The sequence below is a fragment of the Mytilus galloprovincialis genome, chromosome 9 (genome assembly GCF_965363235.1).
Source record: "Mytilus galloprovincialis chromosome 9, xbMytGall1.hap1.1, whole genome shotgun sequence".
Taxonomy (NCBI): Eukaryota; Metazoa; Mollusca; class Bivalvia; order Mytilida; family Mytilidae; genus Mytilus; species Mytilus galloprovincialis.
The window spans coordinates 85,979,710-86,001,218 of NC_134846.1; the positions used below are offsets into that span (position 1 = coordinate 85,979,710).

Genomic DNA, 21,509 nt, shown 5'->3' on the forward strand with positions numbered 1-21,509 from the left:
AGAACATTGGACAAGTACATATAGTAATACTATTCCCTAAAGAACATGCCCTTGACTTACAATAGAGGATAGCATGATTCTATCTTATATTAGAACAGTGGACAAGTACATATAGTAATACTATCCCCTGAAGGACATGTCATTGACTTATGATAGAGGATAGCATGTCACATCTTAGAATGGAGATCTTTTTATGGCTGACTATGCTGTATGGGTTTTGCTCATTGTTGAAGGTCGTACGGTGATCTATAGTTGTTTAATACCTTAATGACATTTGTATTTGTTCTCTGGTTGATAGTTGTGTCATTTGCAACACTACCACATCTTCATATTTTTATATACCTGAATCGATACATCAATCAGGTATATTCTATACTATAGAAAGTCCCTGCATCAATTAACTGGTTCGGTCTGTAGACAATCCCGTATCAGATGCAGAAAAAGTTGAATTCACAGTTCTTACTCCTTACATATACTGTTGATAGTTCTGTTAACTGGTGGTTAACTAACGAAGTTAACTGGTGAATCTGCGATTAACTCTTATTTGTGATCCGATTTAACTAACGAAGAATACTAGTTTTTCGGTACATCTGGTTTTCAAACTTTCTAACATTAAATTGGTATATATTATTAATTTGTATCCTATTTTTAATCTAATTGGCAAGTAATTATTGTACCTGTGTAAAGCTCGTCATTTTTTATGATTTAAAATCACTTATATAATGTTTTTTTCATATGATTAAATTGAAATTCCAATAAAACGTATAAACAGTTAGTGGCGTATATCCAACAATATCATTAAAGCATGGATATAAATCATAACTAATAGGTTTTCAAAAAGCAAATTAAAATCTTCAAAAAGAGCTTCTGCATGCTTTAAATTATAAAAGTTATATAAATATATATGTAATGCAATTTCCGTAAGGAGGAATCATTCTAAATATTCAGATTAATATTTAGAGGTAATCGAACGGAACACGGATGAAATAATAGTAAATCTATTACATAACAGCTTTGTTGGTGTCATTACTGGAATGTTTTATTGTCAGTCAACTATATTTAGCAGTAACGTCTCTGTTATATGTTTCTTGTAATCACACTGGATTTGACTTGCAAACAGAAATTACAAATGACTGGAATTTTGTGTTATTTGGTTGCCGTCTAGTCAACGTATGTACACAACACATTTATGCATTTATAATACAACTTTGCCCATACGTAGCAATATATATTATACAACCAGTAGGGAAAAGCATCCAACACCATGCAAATTAAAACGGTTCTAAAAGACATACAACAGTATGCAAATATACACAAACCTAAATATTAAGCAACACAATTCCTACCACCAAAGAGAATAAACTAAACTTAAATAAATTAGGCAACAAAGATAAAAGGAAAAGAAAAATGCCAGACAAACGAGACGATATAATGGAATAATAAATGGCTTTGGAAACTGTTTACATCACATATCCATCTTTATATAATTTTCAATAAGACAGTTTCCAGTCACGTTCGGTTTAACTTTACAAGCTGTTCTATATGTCAGGCCTCTCTATGCGAAACCTTTGTATGATTGTATCATTGACAGTTACATAAGCTCTGAATTAAACCTTTTTTGCACGTCTCAACTAGGATTTTTCCAAATAAAGGAATCGATTGTGCTCCGGTTTTCTTGTGTTCGTTTTGATTCTTTAACACAACTGTTATGTTTTTGACTGATCAGATAAACAATCCGGCGACGAAACCAGTTTCGCTTCTTTTTGTGAAATCATGTGATTCCCTCTGTGTTTTTCTTTATTATAGATGGGTGTCTTCAATTTGTTTTTTTATTATATTTGAACATAGTAAAATACTGTTATGACACGATTGTATACTGTCTCGATTCTTTTTGCCAGAAGCTGTTATTAAGAAAGACGAAACTGAAGCAAAAAAAAAGGGTAACAGGTTGCGAGATTTGATGTTAAAAGAATATGAGATTTGATGATTAAGTTATAAGAATTGATTGTAATTAATTACGAGATTTGATAGTAGAAAGTTAAGTAATGAGATTTGATGGTAAAAAGTTATTAGAAATGTTGGTAAAAGGTTATGAAATTTTTACATTCTTCATCGTTTAAAATGATACAGGAAATGAACAGAACTAAAAGCTTATGGCATTTGTCATACAAGTATTATTCAAACAATTGTGATATCATGAATGTGTAGTATCTCTAATTTCTTATCCAACAATTAAACTAGTTCTTTGAAATGATTCATAATTCAAAGTTTATCGTTGACAAAAAGGGATTACGTATTCATCAACAGTGCGTACACAAATCGGCTCACCGAATTTTCTCACTACAGTCACGACATTTTCTTTTTATTCAATCCTTCCAGTAATAACTTGTATTCCATTGTTCACATGGAAATCTGTATCTGACATGAGCCACGTGACATGAGCACGTAAAGTGAATTAGATAACCGTGTTACTTCTTTCTTTTTCATTATCTTGTATGAAGGAACAGCGCGGTTATGTATTTTATTTTCAGTCGTATAAATTCTTTGCTTTTCTTTGATTTAATGATTTTGAATTTAAATTTCTTATTCAACATTTTAACTGCATGGCTACGTTTTAATTGGGATTTTCCCTTCATTCATCTTGCAACTGTTAAATTTAGACTTATTTATTTTCATCTGGAGCATTTATCTTTCGAATTAAGTTGTCTTGAAAAAAAAATATTCAGTAATAACTTTCAAAATTAAAAATTGATTGAACAAAAAGTAGTTTGGAAGTAACAGGGCAGAATGAATTTGATAGGGATTCGATGGCAACATTTTACGTGCAATTAGCGACATTGTCCATTACATAACATGCTCTGTTCTCTGCGTGTATGATACTATGATCGATTCGTTTTTGCTCGTCTTTATAAATGTTGCATTCTATGTTTGATAACAAACATGCAATCTGAATGCATAGCTATATATCACTCCCATAGGGTTAATGCTATATATCACTCTCGTGGAGCTATAAATCACTCTCTTGGGTTATTAACTGCCAGCTATATAAGGAACGATTAAGCAAATCTCTGTGAAAGTTTTAACTATTAATAAATCTTCGGAGATATGGTATGATTCAGGTCAATGGGACAAATATCCAGAGATGTGGTATGATTCAGGTCAATGGGACAAATATCCACCAAAATTCATATGAAGTGAATGGAGTCTGGTGCCAACCTTCACCTTAACCTTTGACAGGTGTGCATGTAACAGTAAAGCATAAGAACAAACTTTAACATTCAGTTGGAAAGGGTGGTTAACATTTAAAAAGGTTTAATAATTTGAATTTAAAGTTACTTTCTGTCCAGTACGCAGCTACATTATAAACTCAGAAAGAACATATCTATTAATGGCTGCATGGTGTCTGTATGTAACCTTTTTCGTATCTGTAAATTTCTGATTCTTAAGCTTTAATATATATGTGGGTTTTTTTCAAGTGTATAAAGCATGTTGAATGATGTGTACATTTTACAACGTTATTTATACCCGATTGTAAATCACGAAAAGATAACAGAAACATTCTCTGTATTATGCCCAAAGGTTTTTAATGATTTCACACTACATTTTATATATGATTTACTAACTGATTTTTTAACCCTACAAGTTCAAAACAAGACGATTGCAATCTTTTCCTGGGGTACTTCACATAACATTGTTATACAATGCATGTATGAGCACACCTGTATAATATTTTTATTTGTATTTCAAACAAATTGGAAATTAGATACTTAAACTGTAAGTGGTGAACATTTTAATTAAGTTTTCTAAATTTAAATCGATGTTATAAGTATGTTTTGTCCATTGTACTTATTACAATGATCTGATTTGAAGATAACGATATATTTTTTTATTTAGATTTAATATCGAATAAAAAGTGTTAATAATATGGCTAAGTGTTATATAGATGTAAATTGTCGTTAAATCAGTACCAAAGTGTCCAGAACTGTTAAAACTGTCCATCGCACCTGCTAATTATTATCCATCATACGACAAGCTGATTGATTTTACACTTTAACAAACCAAATCATCAACGTAAACCAAGTTTTAAATATGTACATAACCAAATAGCTTTAGTATACTATCATGAATTTGTAAATAGTCCAGAGATGATAATTACTTTTAAAGCATTCTATTTAGTGTACGTGGTATTCATAATTCAATAGCAACACGTGTCCATTTGGGACGTTAAAGTATGTTAGTGCTATAAACTTTGACAAAAATCATTACCTGCATTAGGATACTAATCACTAATATTTTCTAAAATTTTATTTAACACGGCACCTAGGTAGAAAGTGACCCAGTGAGGGTACACAACATCATCAACTTTGAGAACGTATCGACCAGAGAGGTCTGTGATGTTAGTACACTCGTTAATGTAAAGTAATGTGTCATCAAGGAGCTTTTTGTTCACTTAAAATAATCAACCGTATTAATCGGTCGTAATTTAATGCAAATAATCGTTAAAAGCCTTTAACTGTGAACACAGGAAATATGACACTACTTTTGTTATAAAGTAATAATATTTACCCTTGGAATAAATGTGTTGCAACAATGGAAATAAAAATTATTTTAATATGGATAAACATGCTCGTGTCATTATAAGTGGGTATGTACACTTTCTTTTTTTGTCTTTATTTGACTCTTGTAATCACCATTGATTGTGCTATTGAACTATTACATTCCTTCTAACCTTTTTTCAGTAATATAAAAACTGAGGTTTGAAAATTTAATTTCATTATTTAATGTCACAAAGTGATTCTGTAACAAAAGACCTGTGAGTTGCTTGTGTGGTCGTTCAGTACTGTTTACCCATTACTGTGGTACCACAAAAGTGAAACTGAGATATGTCTTACAGAAAATTACAATCTGTTCAAAATCATTGTGACTTTCGATAATATATACTAGGTACCATAATATGTTTTGAGTTTAATGATATGGAAATTATAGATTCAGAATTTAATGAGTAAATTTGCCGATACGACTATCAAAATAAGAATTAAAAATAATTCAATTTATATAAAGGTTTTAAAGTTCAAAAGATTGCCGCTGTATAAAATTTAATATGCATAATTCATTTTAAATGGTTGAATTGGTTAAATGATAGTTGAATAAAGTGAAATCTATATCCTCTGTTAAAACAATTGATGTAATTCTATTGAAATTAAAGTCATTTTACACAGATGAAAGTAAGAAATCGTGCAATTATTGGCGGCACGCTGCTGTGTATTAGACTAAATTGTCATAGAATTTGTTAACTGAAGATAAAATATTCACTTATTTAGAGATCATAGGATGAAATGTCAAACAATTTATGAAGTCAACTCCGAGAAATATTTGTCATTATTACAGTTTTATGTTACTACTCTAAACCTGATTAAGAACTTGTCCTGTGGTCAGGTCCAGTACAATACATCAATAAAACCTTGTCTGACCATAGCCTAACAACTATGTCCTGAAAACAATGAAGACCGTCACTCTAGTGTCCAAAATCTGTAAAGATAGCAAACTTTATTGAGGCTACAGGAAATTGAATTAAAGATTTGGTGGAAAATAAAGATAAATAAGGCGAATCAATGAGTGAAAGGATATTGTTTATTACAGGATAATATCTGTTTGTCCCTCCAACACCAGCATGCGATCTGTATAGATTGCTTGAAGGAAATTTGCTAAGAAAAATATTGTTCCAGATTTATAGTGATGATTTTACGATTGCTTATGGATATAATCAGAGTATCGTATTATCAATCACAATCTTATCTTTCCACAAGAAACAAGAGACATGTATTGTTTACAATTGAATTCGTGGACCGTCGAGTAATTGGTTTTCGGTCCATTCTTAATTGATTTTGAGAAATTGTGCGTTGTTTAATATAATGTCTTGTCAACAGATGAATAGTAGTTGTTTGGTTAACTACATTCTGTCAAATAGTTCAAAGAATCTTATTTTCTTTCCTTGGTAAAGCTTGCTTGATTGTACGGAAAGATGTTATTACAATACTGGCTTAACCCTGCAACCATATTAGTCTTCAAAACAGTCACGATTGAGTAATGAGATATTGAAAATAGAAATAGAACAATAGAAAGAGTATTCCATTAAATACGATAGACACTGAATGTATAAAACTGAACTATACTATAGTCGCGACTGCCTAGTCGTGAATGATCATTCGAGTTATGCTTGCTAGTCGTTTATGTGCATTCCTGTCAAGTGTTTTACAGCTATGCTTGAGTTGGGGTTACTTAGAACTTGACATATCATATTGACACTTGTTGACGACAATACGTTAATTTTTTTGCTTTAGAATTTTATTTTCTATCGTTGGATTGTTGTCACGTTAACGTAATCCCCGTAACTGATTTTATTCAACCGTATGAAGTACATCTTGCATAATGAATTATTACCTTCTGCACATGTATTCCTATTGTAAGCAACCTCACATTTTTCCTTTGGATAGATACAGTGCTTAGTTAATGTAAGCTTCAGACTTCGCTCGGTTTGCAATATTTGTTGATGGAGAAGAAAAATTATAGGGTAGTGAATCATTACAAACATGACAAGACAAAATCAAGAAATTAAAATTCCCTGCAGAATATTGCGTAACAGTGTCAGCATAAATAACATCTGTGTTCCTGCAATAAAATTAAAACTGCTTTTCAAATTCGCTAACCTTATTGAAACATCATGTAGAAAATATAATTGATACGGAATTAATTTTAATACTAATAATAGGGTCATGTTTCAATATTGAGTTAAGAAACGTATTTGTAGGAGGCATTCTATATTTTTCTGATTCAACTCTCTCAAGCGGTCGTATTTGTTAGTCATTAATTTAATATGTCGCGAGCTCCGCATAGAGAAAATAAGTTGACCAAATCGAGACGAGTTTAAACAACATTCACAATGATTTAGATGTCAAATAACATTTACAGGTACAACTATACTTCACCAGATATGAGTCAGATATATATATATATATATATATATATATATATATATATATATATATATATATATATATATATATATAAGCATTTCGACAGTTACTCTCTCTTCAGTTATGCTCGATGCAAAACAATTGGAAAAACCCCAAACCTATAATGCAAATGTATTAATACATTGAATCAGCATCTTCTATGGATGTTTCTGATTTAAAAGAAAATACTTCTTGGTTTCGGGTTTTCTATTTTGAAGTTTCTTCGGAAGTAACAGACATTCTTTCAGGAACCAACATTTTTCGCCTCTCTATTTAATCAAGCCTTTATTATGATATTTAATTTATTATTATACATGATATTTCTGTTTTATTAATGTATACACCAGCTGTTTGTATATAGTAGTGCAGAACTGCATCTGTCGTATGTAAAACAATAACATGCTCGGGGATAAAACCATACTATCTATCAAACTACCAAATCTATCACACCCAATTTTATTTATTTTTTATCATTTATATTAAACGTAATTTGGTACATGCTTTTTCTACAATATAATAGGAAAGAAACCACTCAACCTATCGTTTATGCTAAAGTGAAAAGCAGTACTTTAACAAAAGGCAACTATTTTGTGAATTTATGCGAAGAAAAACAATTTATATATACAAGTAATTTTTATAAATTGTTTTCAACAATAATTTGCATGTAATTTTATCTCTATTATACATTGATTATTACTATTTCAGTTAAACATGGATTAAACTAATATAAAGTGAAGAAAGTTTCCAACGACAATGAAATATAACAGTGCTATATTACAGAACATGTCTGTGACCGTGTTTATATTCCTGTGCTCACTGCTACAATTCGGTATGTATATTATTATGAAACCTGCATGGCTGCTTACACATGTTAACATATTTTTAAATATGCATGCAATGCATGCAATACATAATGTCATTTTTAAGTATAATGATTGCAATATTATAGTTATGGAAGTAAACATCAATGCAATTATATATCCAATGGCCAATACCTTTTTCATCAATCCTCAGTCATACACAGTCAGTATGTGTATTCCATTGTACACAGATATCTGTATTCTCGTAAGCCAAAATCTATGGAACAGAGACATCAGCATTAATATTATAACTTTTAATAATTTGATACGAATTATTGAAAAGCAGCCATTTTCACCATTTGGTACCCTTCATGAAGTCAATGTCAGCCTCTTATGGTTTATGTACTATGCTTTTGTTGCTGTGCTCAACGTAATTGCTAGTTTAAAATTAGGAGAGAACGACAGTATGTTGCATTGGTTATTATCGGGAGATCGAAGTCTTGTTGTTGAAATCTCTAGTGTTATCAGTGCTAAATTGGGCTCATCTGCTGGTTTGACAGTACACATTTAGTTCTACAAAACGGTAAATTAGTAAATTACTAGGTCTGTCATACAGTAATGACTCAACTTATGGCTTGAAACGTAAACTGCAATCTTGTGGTTAGGAATGGGAAAATGCTCTTTAAATGGTCATGATGTACTGAAACATTGTTAAACAATATTTACTGATCAAATCACATCTGAAAGTAACCAATTTAATTAAATATCAGAACAGAACACTGGAACTAATGGACATTTTTTAGGCATCATTTTGACCATTTTTGTGTAATTCTAGTATAGCGTTGGGATGAATAAATCTTAATAGAAACATATTATTTTCAACGTAAAACTTGTACTGTGTGAAAAATGATAAGTATTTCTGTAGCCAGTATTGACCAGATATTTAGCTAAGTAGAAAATGAAATACGATACATCATTCCGCTTACCAATTTGTAAACCCACTTTGCATTAAAGTAGATTTGTCCATTTAGCAGGGATGATCAACTTTATTAGATTAGGTCACACGATCAGATTGTTGCTGAATATTTCATTTCCCTTTGAAGTTAAGGACGGGTTCATTTCCCTAAAAAAAAGCAGATAGCGACAAGACCTTATTGCTATTCTTTGTTTCTGTTTTATTCGGGGAAAAAATACTCATACAAAGGGGACTCGAAATCTGTGAAAGAATATTGAATTACTCAAAAATTTCTATTTGTACATAGTAACATATTTACAATTTGAAGCCCATTTGAAAATAGATTCAGACCTCTCCTGTTTACTATGACGTTGGGCGCAAATTTTGGGTTTAATGCAAAGTATATGTAATTTGGAGCGATTGTGGATTTTGATTACATTTTATATTCATTTAGAACTTGTTGAACAAAATAAAATATCGAAAAAAGAGACGAATATATGTCTCTGGTATGGCATTACAATATTATACTTCCAGAGATAAAGTCAATTGAAAAAATAGTGAAATAACGTTCTAAATGAGAGCTCGCGATTCCTGCCATTATGCTTTAGATTTATAAGTCTTCCTATTACATAAAAAATAAATCAACGATTCTGGTAATACAAATTATCATGATTATCATGATATTCGTTTCACTCCCCGTCGCCTGTCTATTCCAATCACTGTGTTTGTGCAAGGAATTGTGTATATAACACATGTATATTTAAACATCGAGAGCGCTGAAGAGTTTTATAACAGAAAAGGCAAATGATTGGTCGTTGCTTGCTTAATGTCCAGTGGCAGATATTTCATTTTCAAGATGTGAACAAATCTATTAACAATCGATACCATGTGTAAGTTCTGCCATAGATGTAATATGGGTATTACATCTATGGTTCTGCAAAGATATTTTGGTTCTGCAAAGATATTTTGGTTCTGCAAAGATATTTTGACCAGGGTGAAAAAGAGGTGTGCTAGTACAAAGGATATGAGATTTTGAATGCCACTGGAAAAAAGTGTACCAGTAATGAGTATGTTAAACTTTGGAACACTCAACAGTGGCAGATCAAGAAATTCTAAAACAAAGCCAAGCCTTGGGTTTAACAAAATGAATATGAGTTGCATGTATAGCATCATGTTAAAAATGTAAAGTAAAATAAAATTATTATTAGATAAATTTTGTATTTTCTAGGATAACATCTTTTGAATAGATGTAAGGTCTACTAACACATTTGAATTTGCAGCTACAGATCATACAAGTAAAAATTGCATTCATTCTATATTCATGTTTCAAATTTTAGAATCAAATTTTTTTCACAAGAAAAAAGCTATATTTAATAACTACCTGTGATCATAGAGTATGGCTCTTTTTATAAGAAAAGCATGTTATGTTTCACTTCAATTTTCCTGTGTTCATGCTCATTTAGATTACAGTCAAACTCATAATTCAAAAAATAAACTGACAACGCCATGGCTAAAAATGAAAAAGACAAACAGACAAACAATAGTACACATGACACAACATAAAAAACTAAAGAATTTAACAACACAAACCCCACTAAAACTAGGGGTGATCTCAGGTGCTCCGGAAGGGTAAGCAGATCCTGCTCCACATGTGGCACCTGTAACATGTATAATCAAAGCATATTTATAATACATATATAGTCTTGTTCATAATGCAGCTATTTATTAAAAATGATGCAATGTCTTAATATAACAACACTATGTCCAGGGCCTATGTATGTTATGTATTGTTGATTTTTGTCTTGTTTATTGTCATGTTGTGTATGTTAATTGTACAGTATGTATTATGTGTTATATGCATGTAGGCGTTTCGCAAGGTAAGGGGACATAATTCACATTTTTGCACAAATGAGTCAAACTGCTGTGTTAATTTTGTTTTTCAGTTATTTAGACTTATTAGTAGTAAGTTATGATAGAACAATTATTTTCTTTTGATTCTATATAAATATCATGAAATATGTACTTCCATAGCAAAAATAAATACAGAAGTTTGTAGCTAAACCCAAGAAACAGAAACCTAGGTGACATATAGAATAATGCATGCTGTATCACCACGAGAAACCAATATCAGTCCCAAGGTCTGATATTGGTAGAGTGGTGATACAGCATGCGATATGGATTTTGCCATGTTTTATTCTGTTTATCATATATTTTAATAGAATCAGATTCATGGGATATCCATTGGTTTTTATCAATCGTCCGAAATTGTAAGCTAGAAATGAACATTATGATCTTCCTGTATTTTTTCTGCTGCCTTTTTTTTTTTTATAGACTTCCTTGAATTTGCTTAATATCCACAGCGTAATGTACCCTATGACCTTATTTCATTCTCAATATATGTTAAAGACCATGTATTTAAATGCATCCACTAACGATACTGTCCTATTTCAACTCAGCTAGATGTAGAAAGGCTCTGTACTATTCTAACAAAATTAAAATCGTAAAAAATTGTATTTTTGTTTAATCCATCAGGTAATGAAAATAAACTGTACGAAAATTATGACAAAATGAACAATACAACTTTAAATATTACTTCATCTTATTGTCTTTTTTACTTTTTTTAAGTTACTGAGTAATTATCGATTTTAGTTGAAATGATAGGACTTTTTGTAAGTGGGAACTTATTTTTTTCCTTTCATGCAAGGAAATACAGCAACTGGACGTCATAGTTCAAACATTGACGTCATTAAAAATATGACGTCACGCCAGGTATGCGATACAGGTTTTGCTATGCGATCCAGGTATGCGATACAGGTTTAGCTATGGGATACGGGGTATGCGATACAAAGTAGGTGATACAGGCTGAAAAAAAGAACCATTATTAGATATACAAAATTGCTGTATTTTGTACTAAATATATGATAACTTCAAATATCGAATTTCTTCATAACCTCAATTCATAAGTTTTATGGTACATTTTCATTTATTTTAATCTCCTATAAGTTTGTATTATTATTTAAGGACTGATAAATAAATGATTTTTGTAAAAAGTTCTTTAAGCATTTCTATTAAAGGCATTGGGTATTACAATTTCGATCCCAAAAAAGTTAATCAATTGAAAATTAAAAAAATACAAAATATGATCTTGTGCATGTTTTATGACTATGGAACTAGATAACTATAATCTTGTTAAGCTTACTGTGCGAACCCTAATATTTTGTGTTATTTTAACCATATTGAAGACCCTATAGCTGTTTTTATATTTATAGACTAAATTATTTAGGATTTATCTACATTTTCCTTCATAGATAATGCATTGGTTCAATTTTCCATTCATAGCGTTTTTTCGCAGGAGTTTAACATTCAAATAGCAGTTTTTGTTGAAATTATAAATTTTTAATGAGTTGGAAAAAAGTTTTGTTTTTAATGAGAAATTATGTTGTCACAAATTCCCATGTACAAAATGTAATATTCAGTTTATATACCTTTCATATCAACTACATCTGCAGATTATTGTCCCAGAGTGCTAATTTTTTTTTGAATGCCAAGTTGTGGTAGGATGCTGCCTAATTGAGAAATAAATGTTGAAAAAATAAAAGCCAAAAAAGGTTAAGGCATTTAGTTATAGATAATGGTTTACTTTTTTTAAATTGTTATTTGGATGGAAAGTTGTCTCATTGGCACTCACACCAAATCTTCCTATATATATGTTACAGTAAATAGGTGAAATTAGGAATTACATGTAATTACTAAAATTTAGGAATTACAGGTAATTCCCGATGCACTTAGTTAATACAAGTAATTCCTGAAACGGCCCAGTTATTACCAGTAATTACTAATTTTAAAATGAGTTTTTACACCTATTTACTGACTGCTAAAACAATGTTGTATTATTGTAAGATGATCAAAAGTTATGGTTATACTAACTAGAAGATCAGTTAGTACTCTTAAAATATTGAATGGTTGATTTGTATTCAAAATATCATGAATAAATATGGACTTTCAAATATTTGGTTGAATCAGAGTAACTTTAGTTTTAATCCAAAATGGTTGAAGTTGAGCATTATACAGATAATTTTTGACCAATATCAGCAGACATGGAAATCAGAAATGGAAAATTCTCCCAAAGCATTATGTTTTAACTTTAAAAAAAAATATTTGAGTTTGAAGAATATTTAGACTTATTAACTTATATAGATCAGATAACATTGTGAAGGTTAAGAACAGGAATGAACTGTTATGTGCATTAGCTTCGAGATATAAAAAAATATATATATATATTTTTTTTTTGTTAAATCATTAATAAAAATGATATAGTGAAATTATAATTCACTGTTAGTAGCTAATCTAGTTCTATTTTGTTAAATTAGCTGAGAAACAAGGTTGATGAGTTGTGCACTTGCGAGTGAATATTTGGACTTCATTGAATACGTATTCATGTAACCTTCAATTCAACCCCTAGCTGAAGATGGGTTATCGATGTATTAAGCTTTAAAAATTGTATGGGTTTTGCAGAACAAATAGTCTCATCTACTTTTGCTGTTAATCCCAGGCTCAACAAAAATGAGGAAAAAATATTAAAATTTTCCTCCAGATACATGTACTATCTTTTGACTAGTACTATAAGAAGCTTCTGTCAAAATTGGGTAAAAATCCAGGATGGTTTATAAAATCTAATGTTTTAAAAACTTTAACTGCAGAGTGTATGTAATGTTAACTGGGAAAAAAATAGTCCATTTATCATGTTTATGAGTAATATAGGAAAAAAGGATTTTTTTTACAATCTTTACTTTCGGATATTATCTTATGATCATAAACATTTAGCTTCTGTCCAAGTTTGATAGAAATCCAAGATATTTAGAGAAAGTTATTGTAAAGTTTTAAACCACAGTGCATGATTGAGATTTGAGTTTAAAAAAAATTATGAAAATCAATTTTGGATTGATATCATTGTCTTGCATGCATATATTTACGGAAATTCAAGACTTATAAAACAACCGTTTTCCAGTTTCAATTCACAATCACTAAAGAGTATGCACTTTAGATGTGCTTTATATTCCTACATCCTCAAGTAAGCTCACTTAAAATCCCTACCCCTTTACTTTCTTATTTGGTATCTTGAGTTATGTTTTTAATTTTAAAACAAAAACATCAAGTTAGTAAATAGCTGTAAAAATGACAAAAAAAATCAGTAATTACCAGTAATCACTGAAACAACTAGTAAATACATGTAATTACTAAATTTGCTAGTAATTACAGGTATTTACTGAAATGTTTAGTAATTACATGTAATTCCTAATTTCACCTATTTACTGTAACATATATAATAGTAAAAATAAAACAAAGCAAAATACGAAAAAAAAAAAGACATTCAACATTATTCTGGGACAATCCGAGCTGAAATCTACAAATGAAGTTGATATGAATTTCTGTGTTGTGTAATGTAATATTTTTTGGTTGAAATGAGAATTCCATGAAGAATTGTCATATATTGGACAATCACTGGTGCTCTGGTTTTAGTTAATTCGTTGCAGTCTTCAGGGAATTGTACCAATTTATAAAACATAATTGTTTTGGAGTGTACAGAACATATCATGTTCAAATTATCAGCTTTATCAATCTGATTTTGTGTAATTGGAAAGAAATGGAAAATGAAAGAGAAGAAATAAAGTTGATGTAACAGTTAATTGTATATTGCTTTGAGAATAAAATAGTTCTGTTGTAAATTTAAGTCATGTGGAAGATGTATTGTAGAAGTAACAAAGACTAAATCATGGTGAAATAAATGACATTTATTATCTAAAGAATCTTCAAAGTTGAGCATAAAGTTGCACAATCAATAACCTAAGCCATAAAAGTCAAGTGCAAATGGTTATGTAATTTAGCAGAAATCTTTTTTAACAGTAAAAATCAAATGACAAGTAAAATAGTAAGAAGCATGAAACAAAGACAGCCTCTAAATGTCTTGAGTGATTGATTTGTACAGGCACACTGTGACAGGGTTAAGTTTATGATAGAAGTCTTCTTAGACCTTACTCAAAGGTGACTCATAGTAAATAAATTGACATACAATAAACCTCATTTCAGAGTATTTAAAGTATTATGATCAGGGGCACTTTTCACAAAAAAAATCTCTTGACTCAAATTGATCTGATGTTAAACTGGAGTATTCATGACTTACGATTGCAAGTGCTTTTTAACTACCAAGATTTTTGTGAACAATTACTATTATATTATGATAATTACACTACTCACAGACTGAGACTTAACATCAAACTATTTCATCATTCTGTGACAGAGACGGTCTAACCTGTAAATGTTATGACCATTCTTTACATCATCCCACACTTCGGTATTGACCATCAAAACAGTGTCTACGATTTACAAATTAGCCACTATTTTACATTCTGACTTAGTTCTGGTCGGTTTATCATTGTGACAGGATTTGTCTGTAAAGCACTTGATACAAATAAATCATTGATTGGATAATAAGCTGTTTGGCAGTATGTATAGCATTGACCACTGACAGATCGGTTTGTAAATCTTACCAGTATCAGAGTGGTGAAATCACTTCCATCAAATTGACTGTATTTGTCAGAATGTTAAGTCCATTACATACAAATTAGATCATTCTTGACCCATGTGCTAATCTATAATGAAGTGTTTCACAGTAGACAGATATTGACCAGGCTGGCTGATCATTTAATGGTTCAACCAATTCATAGTCCTGAGATATTTATACATTCTATAATTTGATTTGTTTGTATAGAATGCTCTTAACATTCACAACTAGACAGTCACTGTCACAGAATAATGTAACACTGAACACAGTGCAGGTAATTTATTCTGACTTAACAGTTGAGTTTGAATTCCTCTAAGAGAACTTAATATATATTTATACACAGGCAAATGGAAGAGGAAGAATTTGTTTTGCTTACACATGCACATATGAAAACACAAGGACAAGTGCTTTTATTGCTGTCCGTCATCAGAAAATTACAGGGACAATTAAAATATCTATCAAATTGCAAATAACTCTATAAAAATTTTCACACAACTAAACCCTATAGAAATATTACAAAATATGTTACTAGCAATAATTTTATATTCATTTATTTCTAATAATTTAAGATTTTATAAAAATTTGAATGTTTTGCAGTTTCGATATATAGCAAATGTTGCACTTTATAATCAAGATCCTATTGCAGGATCATCATAACAGTGAAAGTCATATCAATTATTACTGAAGCATTAATATTTCACATTTATTATTTTATTCATTAATTTATTTGACAGTTGTGACCAATGATGCGCCAAAACAGTTAGAATTCTCAGCTACGAATACGATAATCATTCCAGAAAACACTGCTTTAAGTAAGTATAACTCACATTTGACATTTCAGAAATTTACATACTTTTTATGAACAAATTTTGACAGGTTTCATATATGTATCAAGTTTTCATGGACAATGCTGTAAATTATTTACAAGGATTTTGTTATTTCCACCTGGTTTCATGTTTTACAATCATGTGTAAATGTTGCATAATGGTATCTGTCATTGTTGTTACTGAGACAACAGTCATAAAAATAATGGTGATAAAACTCTGCATTGATGCAGTGGTGTAATATTGTAACTTTCATTCATTCATAAATATCTATACAGTTCAGAGTTCACGCACGTGTTGTGTTGATGGACATAGCAGATAAGGTCGCGTCGTATTGCTTTATGTATTTGTGTTGATTACTTAGCTCTAGCATTATATTAAAGTATGTTAATCAGTACACATGGCTTGTCTCTTAGTTAATATATATAGGCTACCAACGTTACATTGGCGACGAGGATAAAAACTAAAGTTGGAAATGTTAAAAATGTATTTCAATGGATTTAATAATTAGTGACACTGATAATCAAACCATGGCTGCATCTTTACCAATTTTTCCGAGTTTTCCGGTACATGAGAATAATGCTGAAATAAGGTGGCGTAAATGGATAAGTAGACTTGAAAATTTATTCATCGGTTTAAACATAAAGGACAGCAAAAGACAAAGAGCACTCTTGTTGCATTACGCTGGAGAAGATGTCAACGAAGTCTTTGATACCCTTGACAATACAGGAGAAGACTTTGCTGCCGCTAAACACAAGTTAACCGCTTACTTTGCTCCGAAAAAGAATACGGAATATGAAATCTACAAATTTAGGCAAGCCAAACAAACATCTGATGAAACTATCGACAGTTTTCACACGAGATTACGCCAGCTAGCTGTAAACTGTGAATTTACGGAAACATCTAAAGAAGTGAAATCGCAAATAATCCAAGGTTGTCATTCAACTAGACTAAGAAGAAAGGCTCTTCGGGAAGACACGACCCTTGAAGGATTAATTTCATCAGCTAGAGCGTTAGAACTTTCCGAAAAACAGGCAACGGAAATTGAACAATCAGACAAACAATCCGCAAATGCTGTTAGAAAAGGAGTTGGAAAACGTCGAAACGGACCACGATTTCTACAGACACAAACTGACCACAACGTAAAGAAAAAGACTACTTGCAGAAACTGCGGAGGTGATTTCCCACATGCAAACAAGTGTCCGGCATTTGGAAAAAGTTGCAACTCATGTAAAAAGTTGAATCATTTCGCTTCTGTATGTAGATCTAAACGTATGGATGGAACTAGCACTTTTAAAAGAAAAGTAAACAAAGTTGACAATTACAAACATGATGATGATCGTGATAGCAGTTCTGACGATGGTTACGTTTTTGGATTACGAGAAAATACTGTGAATAAAGTACAGAAAGGACAACCGAAAATCAACGTGAAAATCAATAATTCTAATGTGGATATCTTAATTGACACAGGATCAAGTATTAATGTTATTGATGAAAGCACATTCGAGAACATCAAGTGTAAACCCAAACTTTCTCACGCCGACACTAAAGTCTTCGCATATGGTTCAGATAAAAACTTGAAATTAATGGGAAAATTTCACGCTACAATAGAGACTGACCATAAAATAACAACCGCACCGGTGTATGTGATGAAAGGAAGATACGGGAATTTATTGTGCTATGATACATCTGTTGACTTAAGCATAGTGCCAGTCATTTCGTCAGTAGCAGATAAACATGAAATATTATGCAATAAATATAGCGATGTGTTCAATGGAATTGGAAAATTAAAAGATGAAAAAGTGAAAATTCATATTGATGGAAGTGTAAAACCAGTAATACAACCACATAGGCGTATTCCGTTTCACATTCGCAAGCAAGTAGAAGCAGAACTCGAGAAACTCGAAAAACAGGATATAATAGAAAAGGTGGATGGACCAACACCTTGGGTGTCCCCGATAGTTGTGGCCCCTAAACCGAAAAACAAGAACGAAATTCGATTATGCGTGGATATGAGAGAACCGAACAAAGCTATTTTGCGTTCACGTCATATTACACCAACACTCGATGACATGATCTTAGATTTAAACGGATCTACAGTATTCTCGAAAATGGACCTTCGAAGTGGATATCATCAATTGAGTTAAACGAAGAATCCCGGAACATCACAACCTTCACGACACACGTAGGATTACGTAGATACAAACGACTCAGTTTTGGTGTTTCTTCAGCCGCAGAGTTATTTCAAAACACACTGAGTAATGCACTGGAAGGATTAGATGGAGTCCGAAATATATCCGACGATATAATCGTATTTGGAAGGAACCAGGCCGAACATGATAAACGATTGGAAAAATTATTTGCACGTCTTAAAGAGAAGAACTTGACATTAAATAAGGCAAAATGTGAATTTAATAAGAACAAACTTGAATTCTATGGTCACATTTTTAGTGCAGATGGCATATCAGCCGATCCAAGAAAAATAAGCGCTATCAGGAACACGACAATACCGAAAGACGTAGGTGAAATCCGTAGTTTCTTAGCAATGACCAATTATGTTGGACGTTTCATTCCAAATTACTCAACTATTACTGAACCGCTCCGCAGATTAACAAAGCAGGATTCCAAGTGGGAATGGACATCTGAACAACAGGAATCATTTGACAAGCTAAAGAATGAACTTGTTGCTAACCGTGTGATGTCATACTTTGACCCTAACAAAGAAACAATGTTAATAGTAGATGCAAGTCCCGTTGGATTAGCTGGATTATTAACACAAAATGGGAAAATAATCGCATACGCAAGCCGATCATTGACAGACGTTGAAACACGCTATTCGCAAACAGAAAAGGAAGCATTAGCAATTGTATGGGCAATTGAACATTTTCACCTTTATTTGTACGGACAATCATTTACATTGGTATCCGATCACCAACCGCTTGAAACTATATTCAACAGTCCAAAGGCAAAAACACCAGCACGCATTGAACGATGGAGATTAAGATTACAGGGATACAATTTCAAAGTACAGTACAAACCAGGAAAGGTGAACGCAGCTGATTATTTATCAAGACATCCGACCCCGACTACATCTATTGCATGTAAACATTCTCAATTAGCTGAAGAGTATGTTCGATACTTAACTGACAACGCTGTGCCGAAGGCAATGACCCTTAATGAAATAGCTGACAGTACACAAAAAGATAAAGATCTACAAACTGTTATTACTGCATTAAAATCAAACAGGTGGGACAAGTATGAGAGTAATACGCTAGATACATTCTCAAGATTACGATACGAATTAACAGTCGTTCCCGTTAATGATATGGAGATCATACTTCATGATAATAGAATTGTCATTCCGAAAGATTTACAGATGCGTGTAATTGACCTTGCACATGAAGGGCACCAGGGCATAGTACGTACAAAACAGTTGTTACGTGAAAAGGTATACTTCCCTGGAATAGACAAACTTGTAGAACAAACGTGTAAATCATGTATACCATGTTTAGCGTCAACCCCGAAAAATGTTTTCGAACCGTTACAAATGTCTGAGATACCGAATAATGTATGGGAGAATCTCAGCATGGACTTTTGTGGACCATTTCCGAATGGATATTACGTTATGGTAATAATTGATGAATACTCAAGGTATCCTGTAATAGAAACCTTAACCAGTTTAACCGCAAAATCCGTCATACCGCTATTAGACAAAACTTTCTCAATTTTTGGAATACCGAAAGAACTGAAAACAGACAACGGACCGCCGTTTAATTCAGGAGAGTTCCGAAATTTTGCAGATAACATGGGTTTTAAGCACCGCAAAATAACTCCGTTATGGCCTCGCGCTAACGCGGAAAGTGAAAGATTTATGAGAACTATAGGAAAAGCAATTCGTGCAGCTCAAACGGAACATCGTAGTTGGAGACAAGAAATACACACATTTCTTCGCAATTATAGAGCAACACCGCACTCAACAACTAATGTGTCCCCGGCAGAACTTTTATTTGGAAGGAAAATTAATACCAAAATGCCGAACATTTCAATAAATAACCAGGCCGACAGTGAAGTTCGAAAAGAAGACCACAAGAACAAAAGTAAAATGAAATTATACTTCGAGAAAAAACATTCAGTAAAAGTACCTAATTTTACAGTTGGAGATACAGTACTAGTTAAACAGGAAAAGAAAGATAAACTATCTACCCCGTACAATCCTCAACCATTAACAATCAAGAATAAAAAGGGTAGTATGATTACGGCAACGAACGAACAACAAAAAGATATAACTCGAAATTCGTCACACTTCAAAATGGTTGGGAAATCTAAGATAATGACTGATGAGGAAATAGAAGAAATCATTGATGATGACATTATACCAAACACACCATTAAGAAGATCGTCGCGAGAAAAACAAACACCGAAACATCTCGATGATTATGTGCGTTAAAGAGCTGTGTTACAGGCATAATAATCCTGTGCTCTTTCTGATGTATCAGTTAGGTTTGATGTTGATTTATATGTTTGTGAATTTATGATACAAATCGATTTTGTGGAATTTACTATTCACACTCGTAATGATAGCCTTATCAGATTGATCAGACGATCCACTAATTATAATGACATTACAGTACGCGTACCAGATAATTTACATTTATCACAGACTATAAAGTTCTAATTTTCTATTGATACAATTTTATGCATCTTATCACTTAATTTGTTTACACAGACAGTTAAAGATTTTATGACTACACAGACAGTAATATAATTAATTAAAGTAGAAGTTTAATCTGAGAAAAGAAGAGATGTAATATTGTAACTTTCATTCATTCATAAATATCTATACAGTTCAGAGTTCACGCACGTGTTGTGTTGATGGACATAGCAGATAAGGTCGCGTCGTATTGCTTTATGTATTTGTGTTGATTACTTAGCTCTAGCATTATATTAAAGTATGTTAATCAGTACACATGGCTTGTTTCTTAGTTAATATATATAGGCTACCAACGTTACAAGTAGTTGATTTTATAGTGATGAAACCAATGGAAGAATTAGTTTTACACAGTTCAATATTTCATAATTGGAAAATGATTTTTATTGTAATTGCATCATTAATTGTTAAAGTAAAACAGTTAGAATTTTATTCTTCTCTGTTATTTTTATGCTGACTTTTACTATGCTTTTTAGTATGGCAATATCCATGAAGATTGCAATTTAAGATAGATTTTAAGAAAATATTGTTTTCCAGGTGTCAAATTTTTTTCAATTTGACATTGTGTTAAAAAAATTCAAGCTTTAATCTCTTCCTGCATGTAGTGAATGTTTTCATTTAGTCATTTTTATGAAATCTTCATTCTT

At 31.6% G+C, this 21,509-nt stretch overlaps 1 protein-coding gene across 6 annotated transcripts in view; it reads left to right on the forward strand.

The window, feature by feature from the left end:
- Positions 1 to 21,509, forward strand: part of LOC143046228 (cadherin-23-like) — a 62,009-nt gene that overhangs the window by 9,075 nt on the left and 31,425 nt on the right. For 4 of the 6 annotated variants that reach the window (XR_012969101.1, XM_076219272.1, XM_076219274.1 and 1 more), the window contains exons 4-5: positions 7,719 to 7,842; positions 16,065 to 16,142. Coding sequence is in view for 5 of the 6 variants with exons in the window: in XM_076219272.1 (XP_076075387.1) it covers positions 7,767 to 7,842; positions 16,065 to 16,142 (154 nt within the window). In the remaining variant the exon portion in view is untranslated. Of the gene's footprint in view, positions 1 to 3,755; positions 3,775 to 4,626; positions 4,646 to 7,718; positions 7,843 to 16,064; positions 16,143 to 21,509 lie in introns of those variants that run through there. The other 2 variants (XM_076219275.1, XM_076219276.1) reach the window with 2 other exon arrangements.